This window comes from Humulus lupulus, chromosome 1 (genome assembly GCF_963169125.1).
Source record: "Humulus lupulus chromosome 1, drHumLupu1.1, whole genome shotgun sequence".
NCBI classification, from domain to species: Eukaryota; Viridiplantae; Streptophyta; class Magnoliopsida; order Rosales; family Cannabaceae; genus Humulus; species Humulus lupulus.
This window is the reverse complement of record NC_084793.1, coordinates 305896247-305912032: the sequence shown is the minus strand read 5'-3', so window position 1 is coordinate 305912032 and position 15786 is coordinate 305896247. Positions and strand designations below refer to the sequence as shown.

Here is a 15786-nt window from a genome sequence, read left to right as displayed (position 1 = left end):
ATTACAAAACTAGCCTCACCTCAAGGGTATAATAATAAATTCATCATTTGTAAGTCAAGTCAACTTCTATACGCGGTAGTGTGGTGTTGCTAAGGAGAAGTCTTCAGAAACGGTTTGGAGTTTTCCCATTACTTTCTTAGCAGCTTTTGCAAACGACACACTAAAGCTGTGTTTCGCCATTGTTGTTTAAAGTTGAGTTTTTTTTATAATGGAGTTGTAAATATTGGGAAATTTGATAAACAATGCTTACATTAGCTTAATAATTAAAATTTGAATCAAAGTTAACCACCATATGATATAAATGCTCATCTTTCATTTAATATCAAAAATACCCCTCTCATAACAAAATCTCTTACATTTCCTCTCTATTCTCTCTCTTCCTCTTTACCTCTCACTCTCTCTTCACCATACATTCTCTCTCACTCTCTCTTCACCATACGTATTACACAAGATTTTCATACTAAAATCTTGCAAGAAAGATACACATTCGGACATTGTGGATTGTTGGAGGAGAAACACCAAGCTTTGTGTTATTTTTGCTCATAGTGAAGAGATTAAATAGGTAAGTGATTTTCTTTGATTCTTGTTGTTGTTGGTTGTTTTTATGATTTAGAATGCTGTTTAGATGTTGGATTTGTAGTTTGCTGGTATTTTTTGCTGTTTTTTGGGTGAAAATCGTGTTCTGTGAAAATCTGCATTTTTTTTTGTTCCTTGAGTTTTTTTCGAAATGCCCGATAGTATCCAATAGAAGCCCGATTCGGGCACAATAGTTGTTGAGTTTCAAGGTTAGGGATGAAGGTCCGATGGCAATCCGATAGTTTTGGTTACCCGATGGTCATAAAGGTCCGATGGCTACCCGATGGTTGCCAGATTATTATTTTGAATCTATACGCCCTTTAAGTACGATAATGGATCGATAATAGTCCGATATATGTCTGATTTTTGTTTTTAAGCTACTGCGGACCTAATAGTACGATGGTACCCGATACTTGCCCGATATTAGTTGTTTTAAGTGATCAAAAACATAAATAAAACTTTGCCCGATACCGCCTGATATGGCCCGATACTGGTACGATGCTAAAAAATGCCGAACTGAATTTCGACATTTTGTTGCCATTTACTGATTTTTTTTTTCTTTGTACATGATAGGGTCAACTTTGTTCGCGTACTTAATGTATAATGGTGTTTGGGAGCGTGAAGGTAGAGATTGGGTTTTTAATGGAGCCGAAAATTTAACGTTCGAGTTGGAGAAGGACATAACTTACTCACAACTTGTTGAACTTTTGTACTCAGAGCTGGTGTAACGCCCTAACTCCAGGGACCGCTACAGTGCACATTGCAAACAGTGCTAAACTCGCTAATCGAGTCGTTTGGGCATAAACGTGTAACTAAGCATGATTAGCGGTTTAGGGGTTAAAAACTTTGGTTAAGATATAACGTTTCACTAGAACGTTTACTGTATACATTGGGATCCCAAAAATATAATTTTAGAGTTTATTACAAGAAAATGTTTACAACAGGCCGTTCTAAGCGGCAAAGTAGGGTTCAGCCCTAGTTCCACTTTCAAACCTCACCCAAGTATTGGTTGAGCAGCTGTATATGTACACGTCATCACTTAAGCTCTCCAACTCAAGGATGGTCCAGCTTCCTTTTTCCTTTACCTGCACCACAAAACACCCGTGAGCCGAGGCCCAGCAAGAAAACTCATACGCTCATAAACAGTCATATCATGTTATCAAATCATATCTGGCATGCCTAGCGTTCATAGCTCTATTCAGCATGCAAATGAATTCAAACAATTGCTGGGGTATCCAGGATAAGAAATCCTGGCCTTCTGATTGGAGGACTATCAAGTCAATCCTAATTAGATGAGTGTCGCAACACTTGAGGTTCCGATAAACCATGTTGAGTGACCGACAAGCGAGTCACCAATTCAAATGGAAGGGTGGCTGTTGGGTAAGCCTCTAACCTTCAATAGGTTCTGGTAAACCATACTGAGTGACCAACAAGCAAGTCACTAGGGCCTCAGTGCCCAAAGCCATGCATATGATGATCAAAATGATCATACAGAGCTCATAGCTTTAATCAGATGGGTGAATATCACTTTGAGGTCCTGTTAAACCATACTGAGTGACCGACAAACAAGTCACTAGGGGCCCAGTGCCCATAGCCGTGTAACGACACCGTTACCTAGGCTTTCCTGCCATGACTCTTATCAAATGAGTGACTGACAAGCATGTCACTGGGGCCGGTGCCCATAGCCATGTGACCTAACAATCATGGGGCTCGCTGGCCCTGGCTCTAAATGACTAGCCTTTGGCTAGATAAGCGCTTGTTTGTATTCATCGAACTTGAGGTCGGTCCTGCATTAATGCTCTTTGAATCATTCAATGCAGAAGGTCGATTAGGTCTAATCGACATGGCTTGCGTTGAACACGCTAAGGTCGTCCTGACTAGTGAGTCAACACAATGTGACCAATGCCCAGTACCACTGCCGAACTTGACTAGTGAGTCACAGCTTCACAGTTGATACTAACACCTTTGTCAAATCTTACTAATTAGTCAGTGCCATGCACAAGTAAGCAATGCTATCAATGTGTATCAATATGTATCATATGTCACACATCCAAAGATGAGGCAATCAACATGCTTAATTAACAATTGCGAGCATAATAATGATCATGCACAAACACAGAGACTCAAGCTCTGACCAATCTCATATTCATCATTCATGGCATGCCTTAATCACATGTTTCTTGTGCATCACATGCATCACACTTAATCAACCAGCATGTCTCAATAATAATCATATGCAAATGGCAAGATTGCCAAGCATTCATTATGCTATCAATGTTTACATTTAAACATTCAACATGCATCATTCATAGCCATGCATGTCACATATGGGGTGCAGTTTTCTTACCTTGTGTTCGAGCAAGAATTAACAAAAGAAACAACCTTTGAGAACGATCAGTCCTTTGGTCCTTTAACGATCACCTAGTCATAACCAAAAATATAGGATACCATCAATGAAAATGAAAGCAAAGGTTTCCAAATCAATATCTAGCCTCCGGGACATCAATCCACACTTAACCGGATAGTAGGACCGACCCCGAGACCTTAAGATAGCATCCCCAAGTCAAAAACCCATTTCTGGCCAAAAATGCCCTGATGGGCCGCGGCTCACCCTCAGACAGAGGCAAAAACTTGCCCAGAAGCACACTCAGGCCGCGGCACATTACGCAAACCAGCAACAATCAGATTGAAATAAATAATATCCTAAAATTATTTAATTAGGTCGGAAGTTACAGTATCCTAAAATTACAAAAAAAATCTATTTAATTATCTAAATCACCAATAAATAAAATATCTAAATCACAAATAAATAAAATTGTGAGTCTAAATATCTAAATAAATATCATGCTCCTAACAGATTCTGGTGAAGACTAAGTCTTATATTTCCTTTATTAAAATAAGGACTCCTTAATAATCATGTATATGACAAGTGTCATAATCCTATTGGCTCTATCTAAACCTTAGGTTATAATAATCATCATATTAATAACCAGCAATATTAATCAAACCTTATGTTATAATTAATATTCTTAAACTATAGGTTAAACTTATAAAATCCATAACTATTGCTAGGAGTTTCCAACTAAGTCCCGGCTTGAACCAAAATCCACAGTAATGAACATACTATAACTAATACTAGCTATTACTACTACTACTACTACTATCTAACTAGCTAAGTAAATTCTGGGACTCTACAGCTAGCAAGTTCAAGACTGATTGCTTCACGAATCATATTTACAGTTGTGCATACTCGTATAAGAAGACATATTTTGAAAGAGAATTTGAGAAGATAAAAGCAATGGATGGTGCTGTTGCACTATATCTTGAGGGCATTGGATTTGAAAGATGGGTTCGTGCGTACTTTCCAGGGGACCGTTACAATGTAATGACAAGTAAGTTTCAACAGCAAAACTAAGGACGCAAGAGCCTTCCCGATCACTGCTTTTGTTGAATTCATCAGGTTCACTATTCAAACATGGTTTGCTACTCGAAAGGAAAACGCTGAAAAGTGTAGCACGACTCTATCACCAGTTATGGAGGGGGACTTGTCATGTCAATTTGAGAAATCTCGGTTCTTAAGCGTCGATAGAGCTGGACCTTATACATTTAATGTCCACCCCGGAGGAACAGTTCAGAGCGGTGGTATAGTTGATTTGGAGGCACGAACATGCAGTTGCGGCCTATTCCAAATCATGAAGATTCCTTGTCCACATGCATGTGTTGCTGCTCAAGAACGAAATATTAGCATGTACGCATTGTGCTCTCAATATTACACAAGAGAGTGTTGGAAGAGCACATATGAGGGGACAATTATGCCAGTTGGTGATGAGGATGATTGGGAATTGCCTGAAGACATTAAGAACATCCAAGTTGGAGTACCGATCGAGAAGAAACCTGTAGGCCGACCGAAGAAGCAAAAGGTCGGACAAATTAGGAAAAATCGATATCCTTCTAATGGAGAAAAGGTTGTGATACAACAATGTTGTAGCAAGTGTGGTGGTAAAGGGCACAACAAAGCGTCTTGCAAGTACCGAGGTTAAATTGTTTTGTTTGTATTCTAGTTGACCTATTATGTTTTATTTCTGCTTGATCTAGTAATATTTGTTATGTGCTGGATTTTGCAGGTTTTTTTCTGTTTTTTTCTCCATTATGCAACTCTTAAATATGTAATAATCCAGTGTTGGTCCGATAGTGCACGATGCCGGTACGACAATGTACGATATCGTTTGTTGTATGATTATTTAAATGTATCATACGATATGGTACGACGTTGCTCGATGTAGTACGATAGTTAATGTACGACATTAGGGTACGATAATGTATGATATTGGTCCGATTGTGTCATGACAATGAACTTTTTTTATTTAGTACGATAGTGTCCGATAGTGGTACGATGGTATGGTTTCAGTACAGTTTCGTGAAATTTGTGAGACATGTGAGGGTACGATAGAGTACGATAGTGATCGATGATAGTACGATTGCAAAGATTAAAAACATTAAAATGTAGTAATTACAAAAAGAGCAATCAAAAAAATTATACAATTCAAAAAAATTAAGACCGTTCAAATTAAGTTTTGGTAGAATAAGTCTACACACCACCTTTGCCTAAAAAATTTCATATTATTGTCAGTTATATTATCAAATGGTAGTTATAGAAGCTTATGTTCAATATGCTCAATTACGTAACATCCGCAATCGCCACTGCATTAGAAAATAAACAATAATTTAATAAAGTTTTGTAATTAAGAAATAATAATTAATATGTGATATTTAATAAAGTTCACCTGGATTTTGTTTGTGGTACGACTTCACGTGGACTGAGTTTCCAATAGAAGGGTCTGACATGACTCTCTGATGTTGTCAACTGAGGCGCGAGTATAACGTCATGGTTCTCAAATAAATCGGACTGTCGCAAGACCGACGGGAAAATGTTACACCAGTCAACCATCAAACTGATCAAATCATTTTAAGAAATTATTCCAATACTGGAGTCAAAGATGTTGAACATCCACCCATTTAGGTCTGCCTCTACAGCTGCCCAATGAAATTGGTCTTTCAAGAAGAGAGCAAAATAAATGAACTCCTTGTTCTGCCAACTCGGTAAGAACTGGACTGCATCACCCCTAACCAGGTCCAATATACTGTCATCCCAACTAAAGCTAGAGTAGTCAGAATCTGGAAAAGCGTCCCACCGAGCCTTCAATGATTTGGGAAAAATTGTAGGCATAACAACACAGTTCTGAGGGTACACCTCAGGATAAAATTGTAGACGCCTCCTCATGAGATGGAATGCTGCATCTAAATGCTACATTAAAGGAAAATTAAGTCAGTAACCACATTATCATACCAAAATAAATAAACAAAAAACTATCAGACATGAATATAGTAACTATCGTACGCCAATCGTACATGAATATAGTAACTAAATAACAACAATAAAACCTTCTATCGTACCCCTATCGTGATAATGTTGTACCATCATCGTACCTTTATGGCAAAAACTACAGTATTATACACCATCGTACCCACTAGAGTCCCACTTTCGTACCATCATCGTACCATTGACAAAGTAAGTTAACAATTTGAAACTAACTATTATCATACTACCATCGTACCAATATCGTCCCACTACAAATTCTAAAATTACGATGTTATAGTAACTACTTAACAAATTCTATCATACCCCTATCGTGCTAATGTCGTACCATCATCGTACCTTTATAGCAAAAACTACAGTATTATACACCATCGTACCCACTAGAGTCCCACTGTCGTACCATCATCGTACCATTGACAAAGTAAGTTAACAATTTGAAACTAACTATTATCGTACTACCATCGTACCTATATCGTCCCACTACAAATTCTAAAATTACGATGTTATAGTAACTACTTAACAAATTCTATCGTACCCCTATCGTGCTAATGTCGTACCATCATCGTACCCATTATGGAAATAACTACAGTATTGCACACTATCGTACCCACTATCGTAATACCGTCGTACCATTGACAATATAAACAGTTTATAATTTGACACTTATATTTATCGTACTACCATCGTACATCAATCGTACCTATATCGTACCACTACATATAGAAACATTTAAATAAATTTTTAACATTATTTAATTATGAAGTTATAAAAAACTTACAGAGTCAGAAAGCCATGTCCTTGGAGTATGCAGTTTTAGGAACCAAGCAGCATCGTGTGTCCTTGAGAAGCATTCCCTCAGATATTTATTCCCAATGGTGCCAAGCAACCACTTGTGAAAGGTCATAAGTAATTTACCATCAACAACCCTCAATGGATCCACATTCATTGATGTCTTCGATTTCTTATTCCTTTTCTTCATTGCAGTGTACTCATCGAATCACCTAGGCCTCTTTCTTTCTCTCCTCTTCTCCGGTGCTGGTGGAGCTATGTCTAAGAATTGTACTTCAGTATCTCCGATTACAGTAATTTGCATATCCTCTGGTGTGCGAAAAATGTGATCATCTACATCATCAGGTCTGTAATCGTTAGGGAGAATGTCTTCATCTATAGGAGACTAAGGGCCTTCTTCAGTGGACTGAGGGTGTGGATCTGGAGCTGGCCTACTAAGATCTTCGATCATTGTCATCAGCTTCTGCAATTGACCCAAGATCTTAGACTGACCTTTAATAAGGGCACTTTGTTGCCCTTCAACCTTTTCCAACCTGGCCAAAATCATAGAGTAGCCTGGTTGCTCAGCTTGGGAGGAGGTGCTGGCATGAGGTGCTGATGGGGGAACCTCAGGTGCCTCAGGTGCTGGAGGTGGTGGAACCTCCTTAAAAATATTTGCTGCTTCCGCTTGCTCAGCTAACTTTTCAGCAAGCTTTTCAGCCTGACTCTATAAGGCTTCCTGTGTAGGCTGTCCATCGGCACCCACCTGTAGTTCCTCTAACCCCATGTCCACATACAATGGGGCTTCATTGTCTGTAAGGGTCCTCACATACTGTTCTTCAGCAGGTCAGGCACACAGGTAGGAGTATACTGTCAACTGCCACAAAAAACAATGAATATTTAGATTGGAAAGTAAAACAATATAAAAAATAAGTAATTGTCATCGGTGAACAATGGTAACCTATCGTACCACAATCGTACCTCAATCATACCCATATCGTACCCATATCATGCAATTATCGTACCCATAACATAACAATATCGTACCCATATTGAACTAATATCGTACTATTATCATGCCCAAATCGTACCCCTAACGTAAGGGAGAATTACTTGCTAACTATCGTACCATCATCGTACAACATCGTACCAATATCGTACCTCTACAATAGAGAACTACATTAAAAAAGAATACATATCGTACCCCCATCGGACCATCATCGTACCAAATCGTACCCTTAGCCAGTTTTCAAACAATTGACAAAAAACCACAAAATAACCCCACAATCGTACTCAAATTGTACCCTATCGTATTCCTATTGTGCAATACCCATAGAATTGCATATCTAGAAAAAAAATATAGAACATTCAAAATATTTAAAAAGTAAAGTAAAAGCTCACATTTTTGGCAAACAATTTAATAAGTTGCTCTTTGTGTATCTCTACTTTCTCCTTGCTCTGCCAGTTGATCATTCTTGGAATGCCTTGGCCTAATCTCACAACATAATCCTGACCCAACTCAATGATGGACTAAAAAGCCAAATACTGCAATGCTGCAACATACCCATAAATAGAGTACTTGGCCTCCTTCTGAGTCTTTCCTTTCTCAATCTTCTTCTGTAAATGCTTCTTCATTTCTACAAATTCTTTTTGACAAGTTTGTAACAACTTCTGGTATGATATCTTACCCCACGGGTACTGGAAAAAGAAGTCAACGTCATCTACCATCTTCAGCATGTCAGTCCAAACCATCAACTTCTCCTCACGACCTTTCAAAACACCCTCTACTAATAAACACAAACTCATCTTGTACACATCATCAACTATTTGACAACTCTCAAAAGTTTTGCGCAGTTGCCCTATGCTCACTGGGGAATGACCATTGAAGTGCTCAAAAATCAACCGATCCGAAGTGGTCTTCGCTTTAATCTCAGCTTCAGACGGTCCGGCCTCGAAATTTAAACCAGTAACTAAAGCGAACTCCAATTGGCTAAATCTACATCGTTTTTTCTCAATATAAAAATGGACTTCGTCAGTCTTCTCCCCTCTGAATTTGTGCAACAACAGCTGATGGACTAAGACACCAAAAAAATTTAATGGTTCCGCCATGAAGAACTATTTGAAAGGGGATTCCTTCACCCTATCCAATAAACCACACTCAGTAAATTTTGCTTTAATCTTTGCAAAGTACCAACTGCCTCGCCAAGTGATACGTCCTGTAAAATGTTCTTCTACTGGAACTATCAGTTGTGGAGGTCTTAAATTCTGCATAAAACAAATAAATACCCAATTAAATAGAATAACAAAAAAAAAACATCAAATTTTATATTCTGCAATCTACTATCGAGCAACTATCGGACACTATCGCACCATATCGAACACCACTAAAAAAAATAAAAACAGGAACAACTATAACATTATCGTGCACCATCGTACCTCACATCGTACACCATTGGAAATTTAAAAAAAAAACATCAGGCACGAATCGTACCCAATATCGTACTCTATCGTACATTCATCTTCAATCACAATTTATGAAAAAATACATAAACTATCGTACCAATGTCGACCTACTGTCGTACCCTATCGTACCTCTACAACAAACCAAACAATTTGTTCCCAATATCGGGCACACATCGTACCCAATATCGTACCCTATCGTACCTTCATCTTCAACCTCAAGTTATCAGAAAACACAAAACTATCGTACCAACGTCGAACCACTATCGTACAGTCATCTTCAACCTGAAGTTATGAGAAAACACAAACGCTATCGTACCCCTATCGACCCACTATCGTACCTCTCAAAAAACCCAAAAAAAAAAAATCAAAATTTTACGGTTTCTCAGATTTCACACAGTCAAATTCAAACAATACATACTATAACATTTTGCAATGGAAAAGAAATTGAAAAAAACACATACCCTAGGCATTTTTGTGTAAGGGTGTCGGTTTGATAGTTTGCTTAAAACTTTGACAGAGGTGGTTGGGTCTCTGACGGGGTCTGGGTTTTTCTTCGTCTCCGGTGGTGGTTGGGGTTTAGGTGAGTGTCTGGGTTTGGGTTAGTGTTTGGGTGAGGCTTGGTCTCCGGTGGTCTGGGTTTTTCTGACCGTCGGGTGAGGGAGAGAGATGCGTCGGGTGAGGGTGGGTGAGGGAGACAGATGCGTCGGGTAAGGGTGAGAATGGGTTGCTCGATGGTTTTGTGGGAGTGAGGAGTTTTGGCAGAGAGAGAGAAAGGGAAATGGATGGGGAAAAGTTTAGGTTTTTATGAGAGGGGTATTTTTGGTATTAAGATAAAGAAAAGCATTTGTATCATATGGTTGTAAATTTTAGTTCAAATTTTAATTATTTGGCTAATGTAAGTATAATTTATCAAATTTCCCTAAATAATTTAGCATTCCCAATGAGTGCTCTACTCCATCTTTTGGAGAGAGAAAGCTTATAAAGAAAAATAATAATATTAAAATATTATATAAATGATATGTAAATGTTATGTAAATGTAGATATAGATTAATTGGAGTTTGTGCATAGCTATTATAAATATATGTATAAAGGAGCTGATGGAAGATGTTTTTATGAGTTTTAGCTAAATATTATAGAGAAAGTGTATTACAAAATATATTACCAAAACATATATTTTTATAATTTACCTCAAACTTTTACATTATACCATACATCTGTTTCTCTATTTTTTCTCTACATCATTTATATATTATATTTTTAAAAATATTTTATTCATTTTAATAAATAAAATAATTAAATATAATAGTATCATACTCATATATATACAAAAGTTTATAAAAAAAAATAATAAAATATTTATAACTTGATGAATAGTGTTTCACTACATATAGAGAAATAATATTCATTTATGTAAAAAAATATAACTTTACATCATCCATTGGAATACTACTTAACTATTTTTTTTCTCTATATTATAAAGAATAATATATTTTAACTCATTTATTGGGAGTGCTCTTAAAGTTCATGTTTGTCAAGAGGTGAATGCAACAAGCTCACAAAGTAACTCACCTTTTTCTATTTACATACACACAAAAGTTAGACATTTCCAAACTAAAATCAGTTACCAAAACATAACAGGGTAAATAATTCTTTTAGTTTGAAAATTTTGTTAAATTTTTAATTTGATCAAGTTGAAAATGGACGTTAATCTTCCCACATACAAGGTATGCCCTTTGCCTTTGCATGTGAGTGTTAAATAATCTTGAGACCTCATATCTTGAGTCATATTTTAGATATATTTTTTTAATTTTTTTGTTCCGACTCTGTAATTATTTTTTGTTTTAAAAGTTTCAATCTTTCTTTCGAAATTAAAAAAAAAAAACTAAAAACTGGGTGCAACTAGCAAAAAAGTAGTTAGTTTAGACTCGAAATGTACATTGTAATGGTTTTGTTATGTTTCTGCTTCGACCAAAATTTCATTGCTGATAATTTTCTGATAAAGACCAATAAAAAGACGATATATATCAATAAGAAGAAGCTCGAAAAATATGATGAGATTACGTTTTCTTTTATTTTTTTTTTCATGAAATCAAAACTAAAAATGACAAGTAAGATTAGTAAGGTGAATATGACCATCAAACAAAAGAACAGAGAAAACTTTATTACTTCATATGTCTAGACGGTTAAAGTGAAAATATAAATGAGGAAAATAAGTTGTGATCAAATCAATCAACATCCGAAAACTTTATTATTTATATTGTTGGAACTTATATATATGGGGAATTATTTCATCCCTCGGTTTGTTTTGAAGGTCTTAGTCCTATGTTGATTTTGAGTATTTAGATTTATTGTTTTAGAAAATGGATGGTCAGATTTAGTTGCTGAGTTTATTGGGTGTCAAAGTACCGTTATGCCCTTAGTCACCCCTTAGTAATTGGTCACCTTTTTTTTTAATTCGTGTTTTCGCCCGTTTAGGCCATTCTTCTCCTTTCAAAAGGAAAAGTCCCTCTGAACCCAAACAATAACTGTTTGGAAGGAAAATTCCCTCCCATTTTGTCCATTCTTCTCCCTGACGAATTCGGGGTAGATTTTTTTGTTTGGAGTAGTGGGGATTTCGATTGAGCTTGGTAATTTTTTCCGGCGTGGTTTGGAGGTGTTTGATTCTACATGCGATGTTGTTTGCCGTGAGTTTGAAGGACCGAGTGCCCACTTTTCTGATGTAAAGCATAAATCACTGCATCTTTGTGTCGAGTTCTTCGGGTAAGTTCTTATAACACATTTACTCAATATGTTTTGGGCATTGGCTATTTAGGCAACAAATTTTGTTTGGCTTCATTTTTTTTTTGTGATGGTGCACTCGAGTATTCAGTGCCCGATCATATATAATGGTGACCACCTCATATTTGAATTTTTGTTTGAGAGAAATTATAATATCAATTCCGTCAAAATGGAAGTTAAAATACATGAAAAAAAATGTCAAAATGGAAGTCAATTCCGTCTCCATTCTTATTTTTCTCAGGTATTGTGCTCCGAAAGGTCCTCCCACGTAATACCACTCACAACTCACTTGACCATGACGTGCTGAAACGCAAATTCTAATTCTTCCCACGTAATACGTGACTGCTTCCTTATGTTTCTAATAATAGCATACTTTATGTAATTTTGAGTGATGTGCAACCCTATTTTTGATAAGTGACAGTGCATTAACAACTCCACCATTTACAGAAAGACCTCACCTTACACTTACTTGATCCACTCCTCCATGCTTGTGTTTTCTATATGTATATATATGTGTGTAGGGATCGTGTTGACCTCAATTCAATCTCCACCACCCTACATGTATACTTGTCTATCCTATTTTTCTCTCTAAAATGAACTCCACACCTTTCTCAATGAATAACAGCGTTAACTTCCCGTCGTTTGATGACAATCATCTTGAGCAAATGCAACACATTAACCGAATTATGCATGACAACATCAGGCTGGCCACCGAGCGGAACGAATGGGAGAGGAGATACAATGCATCCAACATCCAGAACACTCTCCTTAAGTCTGACCTACAGTCCATCAAGATGTTTCATGTATTCCCCAACAATCAAGCAAGCAAGTAAGTATTGACTCTCCTAATTAATCAACCATCTAAATAACATTTTTCCATACCTAATTGAGTTAGTGATTCATTCATCCCAATATTGAATAAATGAAACTTCTCGAGGGAAAAAAGTTTAAAAAATCTTATAAAACAACTACAAAATATATATCAGTTTTACTTACGTGGTTATTGTTGCATCTCACTCAACATAACATATAAATCACTTGGCGGAAGTACAATACTTACGTTACCAAAATCGTAAATATCTCTCAAATTCATATTAAATTTACGATCAAGTCCTCAACTGTACATATTTTTGGACAGAGAATTACTTTTTTGCCCCTACTTTTTATACCCACATCACCAGCAACTTTCCAACCGGTTCACACAACCGGTCATTGCAAGTTAAAAGCAAATGTGAAAAAAAGACTTACTCTTATAAAATTTGGACAATTGTCAAAAAATTAGACCCCACACTGAAGGACTGAGTCCTGTGAGGGATTGAAGAATTCGCCTAATATATTTATATATATATATATATGAATTCTTAAAATTTATTGATTCACGGAGAAAGAATCCACATTGCTTTGAAATACTTATTTATAAGGTAATATATATAGTGGACGAAAAACAAGATCAATATTTTTGCTTAGTCAATGGAGTTTTGTTGTTCAAGACGTAATTCATGAGCCATAAGAAGACTGAAAGCTTGCTCAAAAGAAGTTGGCTTAGTTTTGGATCTCGATTAAAGAATTTTTTTGATATGCGAGCAAGTTGAGATTCTTGACTTTGAGAATGTAATCCATCATCGCTAAAGAACCTTTCTTGAATGTTTGGAGTTGCAGGCGGAGCTACATTATTTTTGCATTGGAGAAAGACGAGTAAATTTGTTGTAGTGCAGGCAGTAACACTGGTTGTGTGACCAACTATCTGGGCCATAGAGAGAGGAATAGATCCATGGGAGAATCAATCGATCTTTCTGATGCCATTGGACAAAATCTGGATTGAGACCAGTAGTACCAGAGACCATCTGAGCAGAGCTTCGTTGGAGCTATCAAGAAAGTCATCAATGCCATTAGCGAGGATGACATTCTCCATTTGAGCTTGCCATACAAGAAAATTCATTCTATCAAGCTTCACTAGGAGAGCATGGTTGAGGGCATTAGAGAGCGCCATAGACTGTTGTTGTTGCGCTGTGAGAGCGGAGAAGGTTGCAATAGGTGGAGCTGTGGTGGAGCCTTGAGAGCCTTCAATTGTTGGCCTTCAAGGTCGAAGCTGAGAAAAGAGGGAAACATTTTGGGGAAAGATGGAGGGAAATTTTTTGGAAAATAAAGTAGGATTGATAAGGCATGATACCAAGTTAAAGTGAAAATGTAAACGAGGAAAATGAGCATCAAATATGTTAATGTCAGTTTTTAGCTCTTGCTTTTGGTTGTAAAAAATTATGCATCTTGTTCTGTCTGGGTTATATAATCTGTTTTATCTCAATATTATGAGTTGTTAACATTGAATTGACAGGTTAGTTGTTAGTTTAACTAACAGTGTTTTTTATTCTAACTGACAGTTCACACGTGACAGTGTGATGTCACCTAGTCCTGTCTTTCTTTCTATAAATATATCATTGGGCATAACAGAATAAACTAATTCTGATAGAAAAACCCTAGATCTTGGTTCTTGGTCTTGACTTTGTGTTGCAGGGGCAAGCAAAAGGTTGATGTAGAAGCTGGAGATCACTTTTGGGTTTTTGAAGATCAGAAGGGAAGCATAAGCTTGGATCAGACAACAACTGAAGTGATTTCAGTCAAGTCTTTGAAGGGAGTTCAAAGAGTGTGCTCTGCCGAAGTTTTGCTTTTAATATTGTTCTTTCACTGATTCTTGTATGTTTCTTGATTGTATTGTACAATCATACTATATTCTACACTATAGATTGTATGGAGTTTTTGTAAACATTTCTTGTATACTTTCAGATCTATAATAAATCTACTTGAAGCATTAAAATTGATGATACTTTAGTTTAATGCTTACATTCATAGAGTTTAAGATTCTTTCATTTCCACAAGTAATTTGAATTAGTCATTAGAGTAGCAAATCCATCTTCAAAATCAATCAACATCTGAGAACTTTATTATTTACATAGCAAAGATTACAACAGAACAAAAGAGCGGGAAATCAAAACAAAGTTAACGATAACTTAACCACTAATTAAACTAAACTCTGTTATAACAACCAGAGTCAACTACCCTGTTTAACATAGACATGTTCTTCTTTTACTTGCATATATAGTTTGTAAATTGGAGAATACTTGTAATAGGCTTACTGATGATTCTTTTATTATTTAATTTACATAAAAATAAAAAAATAAAAACCGCTTTAGTTTCAAAGAGCTTATTCATTCTCTTTGCAAAATATTATTATTATTATTATTTCAGAGAAACATATATACAGAGTTTTATTTTATTTAGAGGCTTCAATTTTGTAATTATAACTTAAAATACTAGTTTTGTATGTAGAAGAAAAGCTTTTCCTTGAACAATTATTAATTTTATATGCAACTTGAACATATAAATCTAATCATTCAATACTGCCTTCGAGTATTGATAAAGCTGTCTATTCTAGGTTGACAGAAAATATACCATCACATAATTAAATCAAAGTAGGTCAACATGCCATTTACAAAAGAAGTAAAAAAAGAACAACAAAAAAGATGAAAAGCAACTTCTGAAAACAAACTTAAAAACCTCTTCTACTTCGAAAAAAATCAAAAGGTTCATTACTTCAAATGTCAGCACATGGGTCCATCAACAAAGAACTAGTAACCATATGATCTGGCTCATCATCATCTAGATTTGATAATTTACTTATTCAATGTAATTTCATAAAAAAAAATTGCAATCTGTTGTCATTATTGATAAAACTCCAACAAAAACAGAAAAGACAAAGAGATGAAAAATGATAACTCTTTATTGCAAAAATAAGGTTATAATACAATAAAAGGAAAAACAAGCTATT

General features: G+C 36.0%; 1 protein-coding gene across 1 annotated transcript; it reads right to left on the bottom strand.

Moving 5' to 3' along the window:
• Positions 1–8251: 8251 nt before the first annotated feature.
• Positions 8252–8830, bottom strand: LOC133780944 (uncharacterized). Its single transcript, XM_062220279.1, has one exon. It carries the CDS (start codon positions 8828–8830, stop codon positions 8252–8254), a length of 579 nt encoding a protein of 192 aa, XP_062076263.1.
• Positions 8831–15786: the final 6956 nt, after the last annotated feature.